Source organism: Carcharodon carcharias, chromosome 2, assembly GCF_017639515.1.
Source record: "Carcharodon carcharias isolate sCarCar2 chromosome 2, sCarCar2.pri, whole genome shotgun sequence".
Taxonomy (NCBI): domain Eukaryota; kingdom Metazoa; phylum Chordata; class Chondrichthyes; order Lamniformes; family Lamnidae; genus Carcharodon; species Carcharodon carcharias.
In genome coordinates this window covers 27898511-27920225 of record NC_054468.1, presented here as the reverse complement: position 1 = coordinate 27920225, position 21715 = coordinate 27898511, and the positions used below count along the sequence as shown (strand labels likewise).

The following is a 21715-nucleotide window of genomic DNA, read 5'->3' as shown; positions in this document are numbered from 1 at the left end:
CAGTCAAGCAGCCCTGCAGTGTGGGTTAGGAGAATGACTGCGCCTGAGCTGAGAGCACAGCATGCAGCCCAATGGGTGCTCGAAAGACATGTCATTGAATCTGGGACTGCAGTCTTTTTGCATTTCAGGGCCATGTCTTCTTTGCAGCAGCCGTGGGCTGGAAGCTCTGAGAGGTGTGCGCACGGCTGCACTTTAAATATGACACCTGGTGTAATGAAGCAGCGAGATGATGGTGTGGCGGGCGAATGAGAGCCCGCCCACCATGGAAACAGTGTGTTTCCCAGCAATGCATAATTAATGTGGCGGGTTTGGGACGATACAGCGTGCAAAGCCGCCATTGCGGCCAGTGGGTAAAATGTCGTTTTAAGAAACCTGCTACCACACTTAGTCCAAACCTGGGACAATTCCACCCAAAGCAGAGTTACTTTCTACTGGGCTGACTGATTGCACTGGTTCATTGGAGATTTTATATTTGCAATTATGCAAATAAGTTTTAGTGGAAATTGGTAGCGAAACTTCATTTTGAAAAAAACAGAACAATTTGCACTAGGGAACATTGAAAAGCCAAATGTTATTTCACTCAGAAGGGTGATCTTTATAATGGATTTCTATAGGAAAATGTCATTTGCTTGCCTTAGGTATTGCTCACTTCTGGAACATGATGGGAGTTCTGTTCTTCTCCACTCTGTAAACTTTATTAACTATTATCTTGTGTTATTCTTGACATCAGACGTTCTTTAAAAATGTACAGCCTCTCTTTGCAAGATATTAGGATGATTACCTTTCTTTTTTTTCTTTGATGCAGTAAGGTTGCTGTTCATGACATCCTCACCACCAATGGTAGCATTGTGCCCAATGTCCTGGCTCAACATGACTGATTGCAAATCAGATTTTTCAGTTGCTGACAAACCAGAAGGAAAACCAAAACAATGGATAAGCAGATTACAATTAAGCATTGCAGAGAACAGTTGAAAACAAAAATAAAAATCCTTCTATTAGATTCTAAATCGCTGACTTCCAGGAAGAACTCTTGTCCTGGTCCTAGTTTTTAAGGAACTTTGGTGCAATCATGAACTGCACACATGATATATTTGTAAGTAGTTGTATTATAAACAGTCGCTTGGTACAGTAGTACAGAATTTAAATATTGCTGAAAATGGAGGCATGTTGCCGAAACTTCTCATCTTGCACTCATCAGGATAAATACAAGAATGCCAAATTTCAAATGATCACAACTATATGTACCACAGGAGGGTGATGATTGGCAAGCTAACTCTGATTGGCTGAGGCACTGCCATGGAGAAAGTAACAGGGAACAATAGGCTCCCCAATCTCCCAGGTAATTTTTTAAAAAGTGCAAGGCTTGAATATATTCCTTCTGTTTGCAGAGAATAGGTTCCTTTAATCAATTTAAGATAATCAGTCAAGCTTATAATGTGGCTCATATACATTTGCTGGAAATGACTTACATTCATGCAGAGGGTCCTGTTCTCTGCAAACAAAATTAATATGTTCAAACCTAATGCCTTTTTTTGAATTATCTGCGAGCCTGGGGAAGCCTTAGCTCCCTGTTGCTGTTTCCATGGCAACACCTTGGCCAATCACAGTCAACTTGCCTACCAATTAGCACCCTTTTCTCCTGTAGTATAAATTGTGATTGTTTGAAACTTGGCATTCTTGCATTTGTCCTGATGAGTGCAAGATAAAAAGCTTCAACAGCATCTCTCTCTTATCAGTAATAGCTGTATTATCCAGCTGACTGAATTGTATGTTTCTTGGATGTTGCTGTATTTAATTCTTAATGTACCCTGATCACTAATTGCACAATGACTGGCAGTCCAAGACAGGGGATTTTCATTAGGATGAAATTAAAATCTTAATCTAATCACAAGTCAATACATTTTTAAAATCTTATTCAGGAATCACACTGCTAAATCTGTTCTATAAAACTTTTGAATACAATGCACTCCAAAAAAAGTTTTTCTTTCATATTATATTTAACCCACTAAATTTGAAAAGACAGCATATTTTTGTGCACATTCAGAATTAAAGATGATAGACATATTTATGACCTCTGCTGTATTCTTTGAATGTTCCTAATAGGCAGCATAAGCATTATCCAACCAAAATGTGCGCACGCATCCTAACCGTCTTATTGGAGGCTTAGAAGGCTGTTTAGAACTCCAAAAATGAGCACTGTGCAGCCGATTTCTAAGCCACTGTTTCTTTCAGTTAAATCATGGAGTTTACAGAAAATAAAAATCCACTCTGACACTTCATCGATGCAGACATGGCAAAAAGGGAAATAGCTATCTTGGACTTGAGAGGTATGATATAGAAGTTCCTGCAGAGGCTGGTACAGATGTTAATTACCTCTTTGCATCAGTTTTCTTTATAGCTTTATCTCATTGCATTTGAGAGACAGACCAATATTTGTTATTTCGTTCATTTTTTGGATTGCATTGTTAATCAGCCCTTTTTCCAGGTAATACGTTACATTCAGCAGACATGTGCTCTTTGTTGCAGACAAATGCACTGTATAAGACATTTATGTAATATCCTACTGCACCTTCTAGCAAGTGTTTTGATGGGTCCTCCTCAAAATCTAAAGATGCACCGGATTTCTTTGTAGCCATGTTTTCTACATAGTCCGCGATAAACTTGATAAGCTCACAAGCTCCTTCACATTGTAAGTTGTTGCCATCCAAAAACAGATCTCTGCAATAAGGATAATTATAACTTATCTTACATGACCAATTTACTGTATTATTAAATTAAATTACTCATGTCATAAGTCAATAATTTTACAATATCCAGTTGCTAAGTTTATATTGTTAACAATCTAATAAAATGACTCCCTGCCTGAGCAATATATAATCTTGAATTGTATACTTCAGAGCTGGAATAAGTTGGGTTTTACAAATTCACTTGTACAACAACATGAATCAGCTGCAGTTTCTAACCAATGCCTGTACCCCAGCAGTCTGTAACTGGAGGTAATTCTGCAATCCTCTCACGAGAGATATTTGCAAATGAGATTGGGGAAAAATGGAAATATTTAAATAACTTGAAGAACTTAGATTTGAATTAAAGGCTGGTATTAAATGAGTTAGTGATTTGGGAATAACATTTTAGATCATGAACTGCTTAAACATTGAAAGTAGCCTTGTCTTGTGTATCTGGCGGAATCACTTTGCCTTCCTCTAGTATTTGAGTGCCGAGTCCAAATGGAGCACTCCAATTCCTATCAAAACAAAAATGAGTGTAGCACAAATTCAGATCTTTTGACTCCGTGGTTTGATATTCCACAGGTGGTGCTTTTGTCTATTAGGTCAAAGGACCCCTAAAACAGGTTCCATGATATCAAGCATGAAACAGTGAGATTGATAACAAACTGGTTAAAGGACCATAAATAAAGGGTGTTTTTAAATGCGGTACCTTCCCAACATGGCCCTGTCATAAGTTTGGCCTCGGGTTTCATTCAATCACTTACATTCATTAACAATCTAGACAAGGCATTGATGGTACAGTAGCTAAATTTGCATGTGATGGAGAATGATGTTGCAATCAGGGCCTTGGAGAGAGATAGGTTTCCTACACCACATGGACTGCAGCGGTTCAAGAAGGCAACCAGGGATGGGCAATAAATGCTGGCCTAGCCAGGGAAGCCCACATCCCATGAATGAATTTAAAAAATGGATTGAGAGAGTTTGAGAAAGTGGCAAAATTGGCATATGTCTTTAAATGCATGAAAGTGTACAGTTACATGCATGGTTCAAAGAATAGGGCACAAGTTGATGTAATTTAAAATAAATGAGAGGGAGAAAAACATAGAAGTAATAATTGACTGGTCTTTTAAGATTCAAGCATGAGTGCTGTGACCAAAGCGAATCCTGAACTGAATTTACTGTTATTCAACACAATACTGGGGCCAAGATAATAAAGGGTTTAGCAAGGCCTCATTTTTAATATTGATTACAATTTTGGTCTCTCAACTTCAGTGAAGGCATTGTGACTAGAAAAAAGGCATAAGGATGGTCTCCAGTCTGAGCTCATTGATCTAAGGACAGAAATGGGGAGGGGATGGTGAAATTCACAATAGTGCAAAACATAGAAGCACAGCAAACCTGCTTTCTATTTTATACTCTTGCTGATTTCTTTTCCATAGATGGGGGTGGGGGGTGGGCATGGTTGTGTGAAAGGATCAGGCAGAATGTAAAATGGGTGGATGATTGTGTTATCGAACAAGATGAATTTCAGCCCCTGGATTCCTGGGGTTTGCCATGACCACAGTTGATGTCATTCCTGAGCAAGTCAAATCCCAGAGTGAAGTATGTCTCGCTGATCATAAATCTCTTTTTAATTGTGAAAACAAGGAGGAACAGCTACTGACCTCAAAAGCATAGAACTCCAGTAACATCTTTAGAATTTTAAAGATTAAAAGATTTATTAAGAAGAAAAAAAATTTAAGCACACAAGATAAAACTTACACAGTTAAAATAGTCTTACAGAACAACCTCAAGCAACATGCTTGGTTAAAAGTACACAAATTAAACTAACTTTTTGGCAATAACCCCTCAGAGATTTTTAACCATAAAAATCCAATAAATATTACCAAAGTCAAGGAATTGCTGTCATTTTAATAAAGGTACACCGCACAACTTGTCAGACGCTTCCACTCTGATGTGGAATTCCAAAAGGAGGTTCAGAAACCAAACATTTCCTAAAACAACGACTCTTTGGCTTACCACTGGGTGACTGCTTCCAGTTCAAAACTTTCACGGCTTCTCAGTGGCTCACACACAAAGAAGCTGGCCTTCAGTGGGCTCCCCCATAGCAACTCTCAACAGTTAAACATCCCTTCCCTTAAATGCCTTTTCCTCCTTTCATCTCAGGTTCCATTGTCCTCAAAAACCTCTTTAAAACTCAACTTCTCCAAATATAAAAATCTTCCATGTTTTCTATTTTGCCTCTAATTTCGGGTCAATGACATTAAATACATCTTCCCCTGTTATTCATGGAACCCCTGTAAGATGCAAATGTTCCTTGTTACCGCTGAACTCCCTTTTGAAATTCAACAGCTGAAAAATCAATTTCCCTACTTATCTCAAAATGCAAATTTCAGATCCAACCCTGTTTACTTGTAACTTAAACCCACCATAACCTCTCATTACAAATGCACAAACCCAACACCTCTAACCTTGCATCTTGTAGACATCACAGACAACCTGTCGTAACCGTCCCCCTGGACAGACGGACGGGGACACACATACACACACACACACAAACACACACACATGTACGCGCGCACACACAGACAGCTTTCTATATAGACAACATAATTGCAAAAATATAAAAATATACATCTCATCACAGATAATATTCACTGGAGAGATAGATAGAGGAGATCTGACACAAAAAACAGAAAATGCTGGAAAAACTCAGCAGATCTGGCAGCATCTGTGGAGAGAGAAACAGAGCTAACGTTTCGAGTCCAATATGACTCTTCTTCAGAGCTGGCTATAGAAGAGATCTGATCCTGTATTTAAAATGATTAAATACATTGGCAGCAAGCAAGTAGATAGAGCATTTCAATTAATGGGGTCAAGTAGAATTAAGGGCAGGAGGTGAGGTTTTACTATTCTTAGAGAGGCAACAACCAGTGGGACAGGATTCTAGAAGTGAAAGTGAAGACCTTGCAGATTCCTCAAGGTGTGGTGATCATGGTACCTGGATGACTAATTATTCTGAAAAATAACTTTTGGCTCTAGGGTCACTTGAAGTTTGTCTGATCTTCCTCTGAGGGGACTGCAACATTTTTGATAGAGAGTCTTTTATTGAATATAGCCATCTCATTTTTTCTTAAGTCTTTCCCAAGAACTGGGATTGCAATAAATGAGGATAAGGTTAGACAAAGAACACGCTATAAGCGTTGGTAGCCATTTGCCGTACTGGGTAGACAGTCAAGATAGAACAAAATATCCTGAAGGAAAATTAAATAAAGCCTGAAACTGGTAACAGGGTTCGCAGTGTGTGGTTAACCTGCAGTCGTTTGTTCTACTCCAGGCAGATCACAAATAGCTGCCTGCATTCAAACAGTAAATGTACTGCTGAGTATGCCTCAGCAGGAGGCCCCAAGTTTGAGTGTGGTTAGCACTAAGCTAGATTGCACTATTTAAAGGTAAGGGAAAATTCTGGCTGCACCAATTGCTGCATGTCGCTGGGAAAGCCATTCTGATCAGGAAGAAGAATGAAAATGGTTTGATAGGGATGACAGTGCGCTCCAAGGTTCTTTAACACAGCACTGGGGGCCTTAGTGCAGGAAGTGGATGGGAGATCAAAGCTTCTATATCCGCAGAGGGCCAGGAGGCCCGATAGATAGGTATTACGAAGGCAGTGGGAGCAAATAGCTATGGTGGTGAATGCCAGCAGTCCAGCCAAGAGGACATGGTTGCAGTGTCACAAGAAGTTTAATAATCTCACACAAATGGTTAAGGTCAGTAAATGCATCTTCAAATGCCATATCCTTACAAATGAACCACCACCCTCACACACTGCTCCATTCACCAGACCCAAATCACTCACTTACGAAAATTCTCTATGAACCATGATTCATACCTTGCATTTATAGCTTGAGCTCACCCTCATACACTTAGCACTGTGGCAAGCCACACTGTTACACCTTTCAGCTTGCACACTGTTATGACATGGCAGATGATGTGTGCCAGGTGGACCAAATCCACGAGGGAAACTTGGTTGCGCTATCACAATGGTTTTGCAATTTATATTTGTTACGAGATGTGTACACTTAATTCAGAAGTAATGAGCCCACCAAGACCTTTAGAGATTTTAAAAATTAAATTAAAATATTAACACAATATAAAAGATTTCAAGCACATACATAAGACTATGATTACTTAATACTATAATGACTCCTAAAATTCCAAATTTACGTGATCCCCAGTTACACTCTCTTTAAGGCAACAGTCCAAAAATAGATTTTAGATTTAAAACAAACTTAGCAAGTTAACACAATACCCTGGAATTCAAAAAAACTTTTTCCCAACCTCAGCTTCACAAGACAGCAGGCTTATGCACAAATGTTGGAGGCTTCAATAAGGCTATTTCACCTAATCCTGTTAGATCTTACATGGCCTTCTGACACTTTACCTTTCATTCCCCCTTATATATGTTTCTCTCTTCTTAATATGTAAATTCTATTGTTCCATATGTCTTTGAAACTGTATGTTCCTCATAACATAAAAACTTTCATGGTGCTAATATCGCCAGTAACCTTTGGGAAAAAAACACATTCCTTAGCCTTGCTTATCTGGCTAGTTGTAAACAGACTAAAATCCCTTTGAAATCCAAATATCCCTTCATGTATCTAAAAATGCAAATTTCTTTCACACCCTACATGCTAAGCCAGCATCCATGTTTACTCATTAGCATGTCAAGCACCCAGCTTCTTTTGATGATTTAAACTTGCAGTCTACTTGATACAAATGTAATTAAATCAACTATAAACATATTTCACAATAAACCAGAAAAATATTATGAAAATTATTATACTTTCATGACAACACTGTCAGCTATTCAACTATGGAAGGCATGCCATTCACTGACACATTTCCCTCTCTCTTGCAAGACATGGTCATGCATAACAAGAGGCAGCAACACTTAACCAGCAGGAGACAGGCACTTCTACATGTTCTCACCCCCATGGAAGAGACAGATCTCCTCTATCTATCTCTCCAGTGAATATTATCTGTGATGAGAGATGTATATTTTTTATATTTTTGTGATTATGTTGTCTGTGTAGAAAGCTGTGGGTGTGTGTGTGTGTGTCCAGGGTTAATTAAACAGGGGGAAGGTTACTAGAGATGGGTTGTCTGAAAGATCTAAGAGATGAAAGGTTAGAGGCGTTAGGTTTGTGCATTTGTAACGAGAGGTTATGGTGGGTTTGAGTTACAAGTAAATAGGTTGGATCTGAAATTTCAATTTTGAGGTAAGTGGGGAAATTAATTTTTCAGCTGTTGACATTGCTGGCCATCATAGGAATGGCCATCCGTGAGGCTGTGGCAAGTGGCACACTGAAGATGACAGTTCCTACCTATTCCAGCCTCCCACATCCCACTTCTGATCAGAAATTTCTTCTGATTTACAAGCTGTAGGTGGTGTAAACAGACTCCTTCAGCTTACCCCTCACACAACCTTTCCCCACCACCTCCCTACTCTTGTTCCTTTCTCCTTTCTGATACCCAAGAACTGCAGTGGTGTGGGAGGGTAAGCTCAAGTAGGAGAAGAAACTGATGATGATGAGGGTGAGGTGGTATATGAGCTCTAATGCGGAGGACTCAGAAGAGGAATTCAATAGGGTGGTGTATGGAAGAAGGCTGATGAAGGCACAATGAAATGCTTGGTGAATTGGCAGGCCTGCCAGAAAGCCTGCTGCCACTGTCAAGGAGCATGGAGGAGTCTGCCTCCAACTTGGCACAGTCCTTTGCACAAACCTTGGAGCCGATTGTTTCCAGTGTGGAGGCGGTGACCAACTTCATTAGCACACCTGCAGATCCCACTGTGATGCAGCATTTGACGGCCGATGTCTCAGCTTCCATTGCAGCACAAGCAGAAGCCACCCAATGTCTGAGTGCTGCAGGGGAAGCCCAGGCTGGAGTCGTGCAAGCTCAGCTTAAGTGTTGCCATGAACATTCAACTTTCTGCCTTGCAGGTTCAGACTGCTGCTATCATGGCTGCAGATATGAGTGTTCAAAGGGGCTTGCAGGATATCACAGCAGTTCAGCAATATGTCCTGTAACAGATTACTAGGACTGCTGAGGCACACCCTGAGGGAGTTGCAATGACACCATGGAGCACAAACCTGCTGTTCTCTCTCAGAGTAATAGCATTCATCCCCCCACCCTTGCCACTCCACCAGTATCCCCGCTATTGCCTATCAGTCAGACAGCCAAGCCAGGCTGAGATGGTGCAATCCAAAGTCAGGACTTTTACAGCCAGAGCTAATCGTGGACATCCTCACATCTGCAGTCTCAACTACTGAAAATCAACAGCCTTCCACCAGCCATGCTGCAGCCACTGGGGAAGCACTGTGTAGGAGCACTAGGCCAGATAAAGGTACTGTTTGTTAGGCAGTGAGGGGATGCACAAAAGTTATAGGTTGACTTTTGTATGGAAATTGGATGATTTGTTTGACAAGTTGGTTAGGAAAGGTTTTCTAGTGGCTTTTATTTTTGCATTGAGGCCATGAGGGCATTGTGGTGATCATGATGCCTTTATTATGTGTCAGTCCCCTGTTCCATCAGTATTTCAGCCACCACATCAAACCAGCGGATGACTGTTAGGGGCCAAGGTCCATTCGCTTTACACCTGGCTCATGACTCTGTTGTGTAACCCAACCACATGTGTACAACATGCTAATATACCTGCTACCACACAAGACATCATCAAACAGACTATTGGGGTGCACAAGCAATGATTTTGCTGTCTGGAACACTCTGGAGGAGCCGTGCAGTACTCATCAGAACATGCAACATGATTCATCGTGGTCTGCTGATTCTACACTCGTCATCATGAAGGCCCAGAGCTTTCCACGGTTATATGGAGAGCAACTGTTGCGGAGCAGGAGGAAGGGAGTAGGTAGGCAACATATATCCTTTCCGAGTGGGCTGACTGTGATCCACCCGTCCACCTGTAGTTCCAGTGAACACAGTCACAGTTCCCCTTTCTACAGCCGTCCCATACCATACTTTTCTTCTCACTGATCAGGAATAAGCCGTTTAGTTACAATTCCATTACTATGATTTATAAATAACTTTTGTTGCCAAAGCTAAGATAGGACATATATAAGGCACACATTGCCCAGAACAGTTTAGATTACCTAATGGCAGTTTTGGCAACAAGATTGCCCAGCAGCGATCCACTCGGAGGTCCCAGATTACAGTAACACATGCTCAGCCTTAATAGCTGACCATTCTCCTTTAGTCCATGGCATAGGCCTCTGAGCCCTTCATCAAGAAGCCTGAAAGTAATAAACTTGTTATTAATTTATTAGACAGGAAACATATTTGCACCATTCTGTTAAGATATAAAGGATGATATCCCTTTAACCACTTAGGACTGCTCATATACTGGTAATGTAGGACTGCTACAAAAACAGGCTAGTTTATGTGGATCAAAAACAGCAGAGTTATAGCTGCAAGGCATTCTTTATATGACCATTAACTTCATACACTGCCATCAGTTGCTTAGAACTAAACCACAATAGCTTCAAACCACTTTCACCATACAGAGAGATTTTAAAACAATATGCAGTTTATTATTAAATTCTTTCAAGATGGCATTATCCCTCATATTGATTATCTGCTCCCAGGAGCCCTGCAGTACTCATCAAAGTATGCAACATGATTCATCACGGTCTGCTGATTCTACACTCGTCATCATGAAGGCCCAGAGCTTTCCACAGTTATATGGAGAGCAACTGTTGCGGAGCAGGAGGAAGGGAGTAGGTAGGCAACATATACCCTTTCCGAGTGGGCTGACTGTGATCCACCCATCCACTTGCAGTTCCAGTGAACACAGTCACAATTCCCCTTTCTACAGCAGACCCATATGCACCATACACCATATGACCATTCACTTGTCAGGGGAAACAGCTAGATGTTCCAACTAATGAGTTTGATTTAATGAAAGATTTAATTTGACTTAAATAAATCCAGAAATCAAAGTTAAGGGAGGTATTTTCCGCCCCCTCCTGCCACTGGGATCGTCTGGTTCCGCTGCAAGTCAATGGACTTTTGGCTGGGCCGTCGAATCTCCCATGGTGAGTAATAATAACTCTAAATACTTAGTAATTTAATCAAACTAATTTCTGAAATTTATTGTTCTGCTACATTTCTGAAAGTAATGATTAAATAACTCCTGGGAGCAGATAATCAATATAAGGGATAATCCCATCTTGAAAGAATTTAATAATAAACTGCATATTGTTTTAAAATCTCTCTGTATGATGAAAGTGGTTTGAAGCTATTATTGTTTAGTTCTAAGCGACTGATGGCAGTGTATGAAGTTAATGGTCATATAAAGAATGCCTTGCAGCTATAACTCTGCTGTTTTTGATCCACATAAACTAGCCTGTTTTTGTAGCAGTCCTACATTACCAGTATATGAGCAGTCCTAAGTGGTTAAAGGGATATCATCCTTCATATCTTAACAGATGAGTTACTTTGATTCACCTTGTTTAATTCATTCCAAAGGCTATAAACATCTTAAAAGGAAGCCGTGAAGCAGACAGTGAATCTTCAGATGATGGTGAAATCAATATTAGTCACCAGAAATTTGCAGGGGGCAGAATAAGCACTACACTTTGTCATGACAGCAGACTACAGCTACCAACTACCTATGGGCATTTGAACTTTTTTTTAAGGAAGACCTGTGTTTTTAAAAGAAATATAAAGTAAAGACTGATCAAAAGGCTGATCATGTAAAGTGACCACTTTCTGGAAAATTCCTATGTACTGATAGTCCTATCCTGAGGGAACATGGAAAGTCCCACCTGAAGAGGTGTCAAGGCTTACTTCAAAGACACTTGAAAGGATGATATGGAAAATGAAAAAGACTGGACTTTTAATCTCATGTGTTTATGGTGATAATGGCAACTGATTCCCATATCTCAGCAGCCATCTAAAAATCCAACTCCTGTTGATTTATATCTCAGGATGTGTAAAATGGTCTGGGATGAAAGAAAAACGGAGTCTGGGTGCAAGTCATGATTGTTTCCCTTCCCTTTATTCATTCATGGGATGTGGAAGAAAAATGGGTTAAAAAGCTGGCTGCAGACCAGTGTTTGTGAGTGACAGAAACAGGAAGAAACACCAGTCAGTTGCTCCTGCAAAGACAAGAAGGCAATACTCTCTCTCTCTCTCTTTTGCTGGAGGCAAGGGTTTAACAGAAACCACAAGCAACAGGGAGACAAGACAGCTTCTTCAGAGAGAACCAGGATTCCTTCCCCCTAGGACAAGCCAACAAATGTTTCCAACAGACTGTGAATCTGCCAAAGTCAGCTCTACTAAAATCACCCGACTTAAGCTAACTCTTTCTGTGACTCAAGAAAGCCTGATTAAATTGGCTCCTTATAAAAAGTAAACATGCTTGGACTGGGAAAAGGTATCCACCGGGAAAGGATTTTTAAACTAAACTTTGTTCCAATCAACCGAGGAGGCTGAACAAAGAGGGGAGCTAACTCATTCCTCCGCACCTGGGATCATAACAAAATTAGTGTCCCATCCTGGTTGCAACGAATTGGAAGACCTGACCTAGGACTGGTCATGAGAACTGGGAAGGAAGTAAGAAGACCAAGAATACCTATGGAGGTATTCTTGGAAATGTGCAAAATAAACTATAGGGCATTACAACAAGCCAAGAACACATTGCCTAATGACACCCTTTCATATCCTTAATACAACCTAGAGCCTGTTAAACAACAGTATGCACTGAACCAGACAATTAGCAATGACAATGGCTGTATGTAGTATGGTGTAATCAGACACGCACCAATAGGGTACGTTGCACAGTATTATGTATCTGGCCTTGGTACAGTTGGAAAATTTGATGGAAAATTCAGTAATCTATGCTTATCAGACTGGCTTGAACCCAACATAAACCTTCTGCATGTTGTTTCAAGTTACTGTCATTTAGAGCTTTTGAATCATCATACAGCCTACCTGCAAAAGTCATAAGGGTAGCAACCAACTATCCTGTACCTGTGGCAGGTAAACAACCACTCAGCTATTAGGGGAGCTCTGATCCCAATATATCTAATTGGCTATCCCTTATATTTAACATAGTTTCACAATGAATGCTGCTCAAAGAAATTTTTTTTGGACCTCTCCTGCTGTTAAGATCACCATTGACTTCAGCTCTTTTTTATTCATTCATGGGATGTGGGCATCACTGGCTATGCTAGCATTTATTTCCCATCCCTAATTGCCCTTGAGAAGATGATGGTGAGCTGCCTTCTTGAACCGCTCATCTCAATATCTCCCGATGATTTTATTACCATGGTTATATGATCCACATAAGCTCTTGAAACACTTTATTACTATAAGCAGTAACCAAACAAAATGTCCCTGATCCTCAAGGCATGAATGAGTGACTTTCCAATCCTTCAGCTTCTCATCCTTTATAAAGTAAATCTGTTCAGCAGACCTGGTCATGGTGTGGGGAGAGGGATAGCTCACAGGGGGTCTGAAAAAGAGGCACTTGCCAACCCCCTCCACACCCCCCACCTCCCCCTCCCACCACCCCCACCACCACCACCACCAACCCAAATCAACTCATCATATGCTGATCCCACAAACAAGGAGGAACACTGAAATACATGGGTAGTGCAAACTCACATACATTGAAATACATGGGTATTGCGAGCTGAGGGGGGCTGGGGCACCTTCTTTGGTTTTGGACTCATGGGGTTAGCTATTCCTGAGGACAGGAGAGGGGAGCCTGCACACTATTTGTCATACTGGTTTATGTCACTACTCCTCATGACCAATGGGTGGGTTGCGACTGTGTGACAGAGGAAATTTGGGATGAGTGAGACTCTTGAGGTTGAGCCCCATCTTGTTTGGTATTCTCTCAGTTCCAGCAAAGGCAAAACACCACTACAACTCATTGCACCTATTCCACATGTTCCATTCAAATTGTTACAGAGATAAATGCCCTTCACCAGAGCTGGGGGTGGTGAATCTTCTTGTAACTAGTCATGAGAGTGTGCTCGCCTATTTGTTTTAGGCTGATGGGGTGCTTTTCTCTCCAAAGGCCAGGACAAATAAGCACTGAGCCGGTTTCTTAGGGATTATATGACCAGTCATGTGCGTAGTGGTCTAATGTAACATTCCACATGCGTTTCTGAACTCAACCTCACAAAAACAGGGAAGGTGATGGTCACATTTGAGAACCGGTCATGATGTCATGAGACTTTTCAGATTACCACAACTAACTAGGTGGGAATATTAACAGTTTAAACAAAATTACTAAGGCTTATATCTTAAAATCAAAGAAATTTCTGAACTGCAGGCCATATACTTACTCATTATAATCCAGAACAATGCAAGTTAATGCACTGAAACTGACAGCTTTCCCAAGCCTTTCTATTGACCATGTATCTATTCCACAATCCAACAGCTCTATTTTGGAAAATGGATATGATGTTCGTCCACAGAGTTCCAGAACTATTGCCTATATTGTCACAATGAACAGGAAAAAAGGCAAGGTGTGAACAATTACTTTCAAAGGTTATTTGAAGCTAAGATACTAGCTAGTCCTTTTGTAATTTTATGCACTTCACTTAAGAAAACATGTGAAGGTTTCAGAATTCCCACTCTACTACGATTGAGAGGACTATTTTAATGAATTAAAAAGTATGAATATAAGATGCAGGGTTCCCTTTAATTTTAAAAAGATCAATAATTAGTACAAACATATGAAAGTGACAGGTGCGAGAAGACCATCTGGTCCATTAAGCCATGCCTGCTGATGGCTAGAGTAAACGACTAGTCACTTCCTGGCCCCTCTGGAGCCATGTCATCCCCTGGCAGAGGCAGAAAGAGAAAAATCCAATGTTAATAATGAACAGTGAAACCACACTAGAAAGCTTCTCTCTGTTCCTCTTGATGATCAGAATCAGTCCAGGGGATAGGCAATGTATTTGTTATCTGCTAATCCATTTACTTCAAATGACGCAATCATCGACCCACTCATGACCCAGCTCCCTCTTCAAACAATTAGAGCTTTTCTTCTAATCTTAAATAAAATTAAGAATCTACTTATCTTTTAATAAAGAAGGGAAGGGGGCTTACTCCTAAATCTTTCCTTAATCTTTTTGGAGCATGTGGCATGCATAACCAACAACTGTATCCTAAACTCAACAAATCCACTGCGAAATCAGCTACCATGGAATGTGCAAGGTTGAGAATGAAAACAGAAACTTGCAGTCCGGAAAATCAGAAGTACAGACCCAGCAAACAACATTCTTCTTGTTAGCATTTTGTGATTTGGACATTCCCCTAGCACCAAATCAGGCATTGCATGGACCAGTGGAGAACCTGGGGACTTTGCAGACACCATCTGCTTTAAAAATTTAGAAGACATGCAGAGAAAGGCAAATGATCTTCCAGGCACAGAGAGTAAAGTTTGGTTATATCTCAATGGTGCAAAAACTCAGGCTATGAAAGTTATTGTTGTCTCCGATGAAAATATATCTAGACAGCAAACTGTGCATCCGATCACCTACTTAGGTACTGTTGTGTAAGACAAACGTGATTGCCTGAGTAAAATTTTGAAATTAGTTCAACAGACTGCAGGACAGAAGAGGATTTAAAAGCTTTTGGAGATATGTTGTACCTTCAAATCTCAGATATCTTAAGTGCGCTTGATAAATCAAATTGAAGTGGTAACCTAAGTGAACAGGAGATCTTGGTTGTGCTGGGATTTTTAAAAAAACATGGTTTTTGATGGATTATTGGTAATAAATATTAACAATTTTAATACTAAAATATTGCCACCTGAATTCTAAATTGAATGAAGCATTTGGAAGAAAGCACTAGCTTTTGCGTTAAGATATGCAGTCACCATCATCTTACATGACATTACATAAGTAGAGGGTGATTAACTGCACAGTTTGCAGCCAGAGACAACATTGTAGTCTGGGCTTTTGCACCATTGAGGTATAACCAAACCTTTCTCTCTGTGTCTGGAAAATCATTTGTCTTTCTTTGTATATCTTCTATATTTTCATTAATGAGGCAGATGTCATCTGCAAAGTCCCCAAATTCTCCACTGGTCCATTTATTGCCTGAATGTCTCACTAATCACAACAGATTAAAAAGGACAGGGGATAAGATGCAGCCTTGCTTGCTGTATTGAACCAGTCTGTTATCTCATTGAATGTTTCAACCATACGCCGTGCTTCCTGATACAGAATCCTGATGGTACTAATGACTTTCTTAGGTAATCCAAACACTTTGAGAATCTGTCATAGTGAAGTTCTGCCAATACAACCAAGGGTTGCCAATGAAATGCAGCACACAACTAGTAAATGCCATTCTTTACTCTTTTAAATACATTGAGTAAAGCAAAGATCAAGTCGATGCAAAATCTGTTTTTGCCCTCCTCGGAGTCTATCATCAATGCCCACCCTAATTCTATTGAGAACAATATTACAGAAAAGTTTGCCAGGGGCAGTGAACATCTGGAACCCTCTCCCCCAAAATATCGTTGACACTCAGTTAATTCAAAATTTCAAAACTGAGATTGATAGATTTGGTTAGGCAAGAGTATTAAAGGATATGGAACCAAACCAGGAACATGGAGTTAAGATCCAGATCAGCAATGATTGGACAACAGAAAGGTTGGAGAGGATGAGTGGTCTACTCCCATTACTATGGGGGAGAGAAATGTAATACCCAGCTCATACAACCAATTCTGTGTTTCTGCTTGGTAAGCTGACAATTGTTCCTTTTGTCCAAACTTTACAGTTACTTTCTCACATTCCAGTGAATGTAGTCAGATTTTCACCTCCAGTTTCCTTGAGTAATTTTGCACAATTCTGATCCTGTGTGTGACTTGTTTTTTATGTTAGCAATGACTGACTAAGTACTATGTTCATTTTTTAAAATAACGTTTCAAAGAATTAGTTATTTACTTTCATCACATGCAGGAATTGATCATGCAAAAGTAACACTTAAGCCACAAAACTGCCAGGCAATGATTATCTTCAGCAAGAAAGAACCAAACTATCTCCACTTAACATTCAACAGCATTACCATTGCTGAATCTCCCAGCATCAATATTCTGGAGGATTACCACTGAACTGACCAGAAAATTAATTGGACTGGCCATATAAATACTGTGGCTGCAAGAGCAAGACAGAGGCTGCAGCAGATAACTCACCTCCTAATTCTGCAACCATCTACAAGACACAAGTCAGGTGTGTGATTGAATACCCTCCATTTGCTTGGATGAGTGCAGCTCCATCAATATTCAAGAAGCTCCACACCATCCAGGACAAAGCAGCCTGCTTGATTGGCACACCATCTACCACCTTAAACATTCATTCCCTCCACCACCGATGCACAGTGGCAGCAGTGTGTACCATATACAAGGTGCACTGCAGCAACTCTCCAAAGACCCTTCGACAGCACCTTCCAAACCGGCAACATATATCACCTAGAAGTTTAAGGACAGCAGATGCTTGGGAACACCACCACCTTCAAGTTTCCCTCAGCATCCAACTTGAACTATAATCACCATTCCTTTATCATCACTGGGTCAGAACCCTGGTTCAAGGAGGTGGCTCACTGCCACCTTCTCAAAGACAATTGGGGATGGGCAATAAATGTTGGTCTGGCCAATGATGCTTACATCCCATGACCAAATTTTAAAAAAAGCTTAACATGTAGCAATTTTGGTGAGGACTTCAGATTGACAGGTTCATTGCATAACACTGGAAAGAGCTTAAACTTCAGCTGGTAAAGACAACACTTTTTCAAATCATTCTTGAGAATTATTACAGGTAATGATAGTGATAATGGCAGAAGCTCTTGCCTGAATGGATCATTTGGTATTAACTATTCCCACCCCACAGGCGAGAAACATACAGCAGAGCAACTGGATTTTTCATTCTGTCAGGAGATAATTAAAAGTCTGAAAATTTTTTAAAAGATGAAAAAATATCAAAATGCACATTAGTGCCAATATCCTACAGTTCAGTAACCAGTCAAGTCTCTGGCACCATGACACCCACTGCCCTCCCCACAAACCAGTGGCTTCAACATAATAGGGGAACTGTAGTTTGAGTTGTGAACGTTGCTGTTGTGAAAGTAGTAGTGCTCGTAGATGATTAATTACTTTAATACTTCTGCATTAGGTACCATTGAAAAGGTTTGGATTTAGTTATATTACATATATAAACATTTAACTTTGCAATAGATTCCGAAATATGGGGCAGAATTTTTCCCTTGGCGTGCGGGCTCAGCAGGGGCGTTTAGGGGCGTTTAGTCGAGAAGCTACCCGTGATCGGGCCTGGAAGGCCATTTCACACTGGCGGGCCAATTAAGGCCCGCCCAGTGTGAAACGCGAGTGGCAGCGCTCAGCACTACCTGTGCAGGCGGGGGGAGGGGGGCAAGCCAAGCGCATGCGCGTGAGTGGGTGCTACATAATCTCCCTGAGGCACAGAGCTGCCTCAGGAAGATGAACTGATTTTTAAAAAAAATTAAAGATCTTATAAATGTTATGAAACATGTCCCCTCATAGGACACTGTCACATGAGCAGGGACATATTATTAATGAGAAAGTAAAGTTTTTATTTGATTTTTATTTGCTTTTGGAACCCTCATCCTGCCCATGGATGAGGCTTCCAAAAAAGTGCAAAGGCCGCTTGGCCTTTTTGCCTGCCCACCAACTGTGAGCTTGAACAGGCAGAGAAAAATTTCTTTTAATTTAACTTTTTAATGGTCTTAATAGGCTTTTCAATCGTCGGCGGGTGCACTGGAGTCGGCAGCACGCCCGCCAACCGAAATATCGCGCCAGTGCGTGATGACTTCAGGACGCATGCCCAATGTCATCACGCATCGTTTTACGCTCGGTCGGGTTGGGCACGTGCCCGCCTGCCGAGCTAAATGTTTTACCCATGGGGTTGAATTTTACCAGGGGAGCCTATTGCTCGACCCCTGGAAGAAATGTCGGACGCCAGTCAATCCACATTAAACAGGGTCTTCCCCAGCAGTAACACGCTGAGGGCAATATGAATGAGGTGATGAGAGTGGGACTTCCTCCCCTTAGTGGGATGAAGTCCCATCCCCAAGAGTACCAGCCAATCAGCTGCAGCTTCAGTTGCCCCAGCAGCATCATAAGTCAGTAGTGGGGGGGGGGGGGGGGCGGCTGCAGTTCAGGGCTTTGGAGGCCAGAAGGGGAAGAAAAAAGGAGGTAATCATTTGGGAGGCGGCACCCTCAATGTGCACAGGGCACCTCCAAAGGATATACCCCCCCACCTTCCATCCCGCCTTTTAAGCAGTTTGCTTAAAAAAAGGCTTGTCCACTCCCATGCCAACTGTATTACAGCATGGGCAGCATATTATTTGTGTCAATTGGCTAGGTAACAAGCTCAGTTGACCCTTACTTATTTATTTAAAAATGGTGGGCAGGCTGCCAATATCAGCACCTGCTAACCTACCTATGGGGGACAGCTCAGGGGAGGGTGGGAAGGCGGTGGGCATGTCACCCCTTGTATTTTACGTGGCCCTCCCCCCACTGAAAACATGCCTGGCAGGGTGCCATAAAATTCAGCCCAGGATATATTGAGACCCTTTCTTGAAGCCACATGCTCTGCATACTCTTAAATAGCCATTAAAATTAGTAAGATTACTTACTAAATTTGCTACATCCTGGTTGCTAAGAGCGATGCGCCAGACACACAATTCTTTACCATACATGTAACGTTCATCTCGGATTGCCATTAGCAATGGTTTCAGAATGATCGGTGGCGAATCATCGGCAGTTACCTCAGGGGGTGCAAGTATGAACTAGAAAGCAACCAGAAAGAATTATATAAAAACTTCTACTACTCCAACTAACACTTAATCCAAACCTAATTCACATTAACATAAAGCTTTCATTATAACAAAAAAAAATCACTTTTTTGCATCATCCACTTCTATCTTCTTGCAATTAAACTTTCTCTTAAAGCTCATTCTGAATTCCTTTCAAGACTGCTGTTTCTCAGTCCATGATTTTTTTGTGCCAATGGTGTTTTTGCACATCCTTCTGCATACTTCAGTTGTAATGATACCATGAACATTATTTCGTGTATGTTTGTTTTACGTACCTTACCCAACACATTATTAAAAGTTTATCCACTTAATTATTTTGGGTTTTTTTTTACAATTAATCTATTTTGCTAGTTATCTTAACAATCCAGTTTTTTGATCCATATCAAGTTCTATTTAGAAAACATACAAAACGTTATTCAGAAGCGGAATATTGTCACCATTCTAACTTTTTCCATTTTTTGACTGATCAGAGATGACAACCTCCTCCACATCGATCAAGGTTGTTTAATATTGGACCCTTGAAATTGCAGAAGGGAAGGCAGAAACAGGAAAACACCAACAAGACAGAATAGGGGGTAAAACTTAATATTTGGTGTAATACAAAACAGGTGATAGTGAATCAGCAGCTCATTTAACCCCTACTAATTTTTATTTACATTGACTTTTATGATCACACAAAGCCAAGATCTACCCCCAGGTCTCTTAACAGCTTGCTTCCACTGACACCATTGTGGTGGACCAAATTTTACCCAAATAGATGCATTCATTAGACATCATATTGTTTTGACAGGTTACAGAGGACCACAAAAGACCATTGTTGGCAAAATTTAAAAATGCTCGTAAATCCAATACTCCCCCTTGAGATGGGGGAGAATGCTCAAAATTTCAAACATCTGAGACCTGATTCATTTATCAATTTACCTTATAATCTACCCAATTTGGAATGGCACTGCCATTAGTTTCAGTTACACACAGCTAGTCATGTATATTCACATAGAGCACAGCCATCTTAATGGTAAGGTCCAAGATGGCTTACCTAATGTTTGGTTCATATCATTGGCTCTATCTTATATAAATGTGAATGAATTCTCCCAATTGATTTTTAAAAAAAACTCTTGATGCTATCTCAGACTTTAGTATTAATAAGCTGCTAAGAAATCTACTTATTGGGTAACAAGACTATTTTCTAGTTGAACATCGGAACCCCAGGGCAATGCCTGCTACAAACAAGCTTCTGCACACAGACAGACCTGCTGTATGTATTATTGGGATAATGAAAGAAGTAATTTACCAGTATTTTTCACAGTAATACTCATTGCCATTCTCATATTTGTGGTTATTTATAGTTATTGTTGCAACCTCAAGACTAACAAATTAAATGTTACAAGTGTTCCATTTTTAGTTTCCTGTGAAATAGAAGACTTTTTGTGTAAGACTTTCCCAATTCTTAGTGATCGTTTTATAACGCTGTGGGCATCTTTCTTCCATATGTTTTTCATTTTACTTGAGATTTGGAAAACAAATAAATGGCTTGTTTCCAGAGACATTGAGCTTTCACAATTGGTGCATGTCAAATAATGTTTGCATGCACCAAATTTCTGCACTTGCAAAATGTAACTTGCAGTGCAGTCAGTGTTTTTACCAATTTACACATGCAGGATGCACTTACACACAGGAGCAGGCCATTAAGCCACTCTAGTCTGTTCTGCCTTTCAATTAGATCATGGTTGTTCTGCATCTTACCTTCACCTATCCACTGTGATTCTGTAGCACTTCATAACCTTGCATTACAAAAACTTATCAATCCTAATTTTGAAATGTTTAATTGATCTAGCCTCAGCCTTCTCCTTTGGCTGGAGGAGAAGGGGAGAAAACGAGGAGAGTTCCAGAGGGAGTGACAAATAAGTACTAGAAAAAGGGTACATGCAGTTGTGTTATTATAATTATATAATACCTTGGGCTTACTTATTGTACAAGACACAAGGCACTAATTGCTCATAAGGGATTGGGTAAACACGTTGTGGGTCCATTCACTAAGACTACGTACATGAGGACAGTTAAGCTTGAAGGCATCAGAGCTACTTATGCATGCT

General features: G+C 40.6%; 1 protein-coding gene across 2 annotated transcripts in view; it reads right to left on the bottom strand.

The window, feature by feature from the left end:
* The window catches only part of LOC121275369, a 49280-nt gene extending 27890 nt beyond the window's left edge, over positions 1-21390 (bottom strand). For both annotated transcript variants that reach the window (XM_041182892.1, XM_041182894.1), the window contains exons 1-6: positions 21366-21390; positions 19443-19595; positions 14105-14253; positions 9899-10039; positions 2570-2718; positions 782-901 (exon numbers count right to left, since the gene is read on the bottom strand). In XM_041182892.1, coding sequence (XP_041038826.1) covers positions 782-901; positions 2570-2718; positions 9899-10039; positions 14105-14253; positions 19443-19529 — 646 coding nt within the window. In that variant the 5' untranslated portion in view covers positions 19530-19595; positions 21366-21390. The remainder of the gene's footprint in view (positions 1-781; positions 902-2569; positions 2719-9898; positions 10040-14104; positions 14254-19442; positions 19596-21365) is intronic.
* Between the last annotated feature and the right edge of the window lie 325 nt (positions 21391-21715).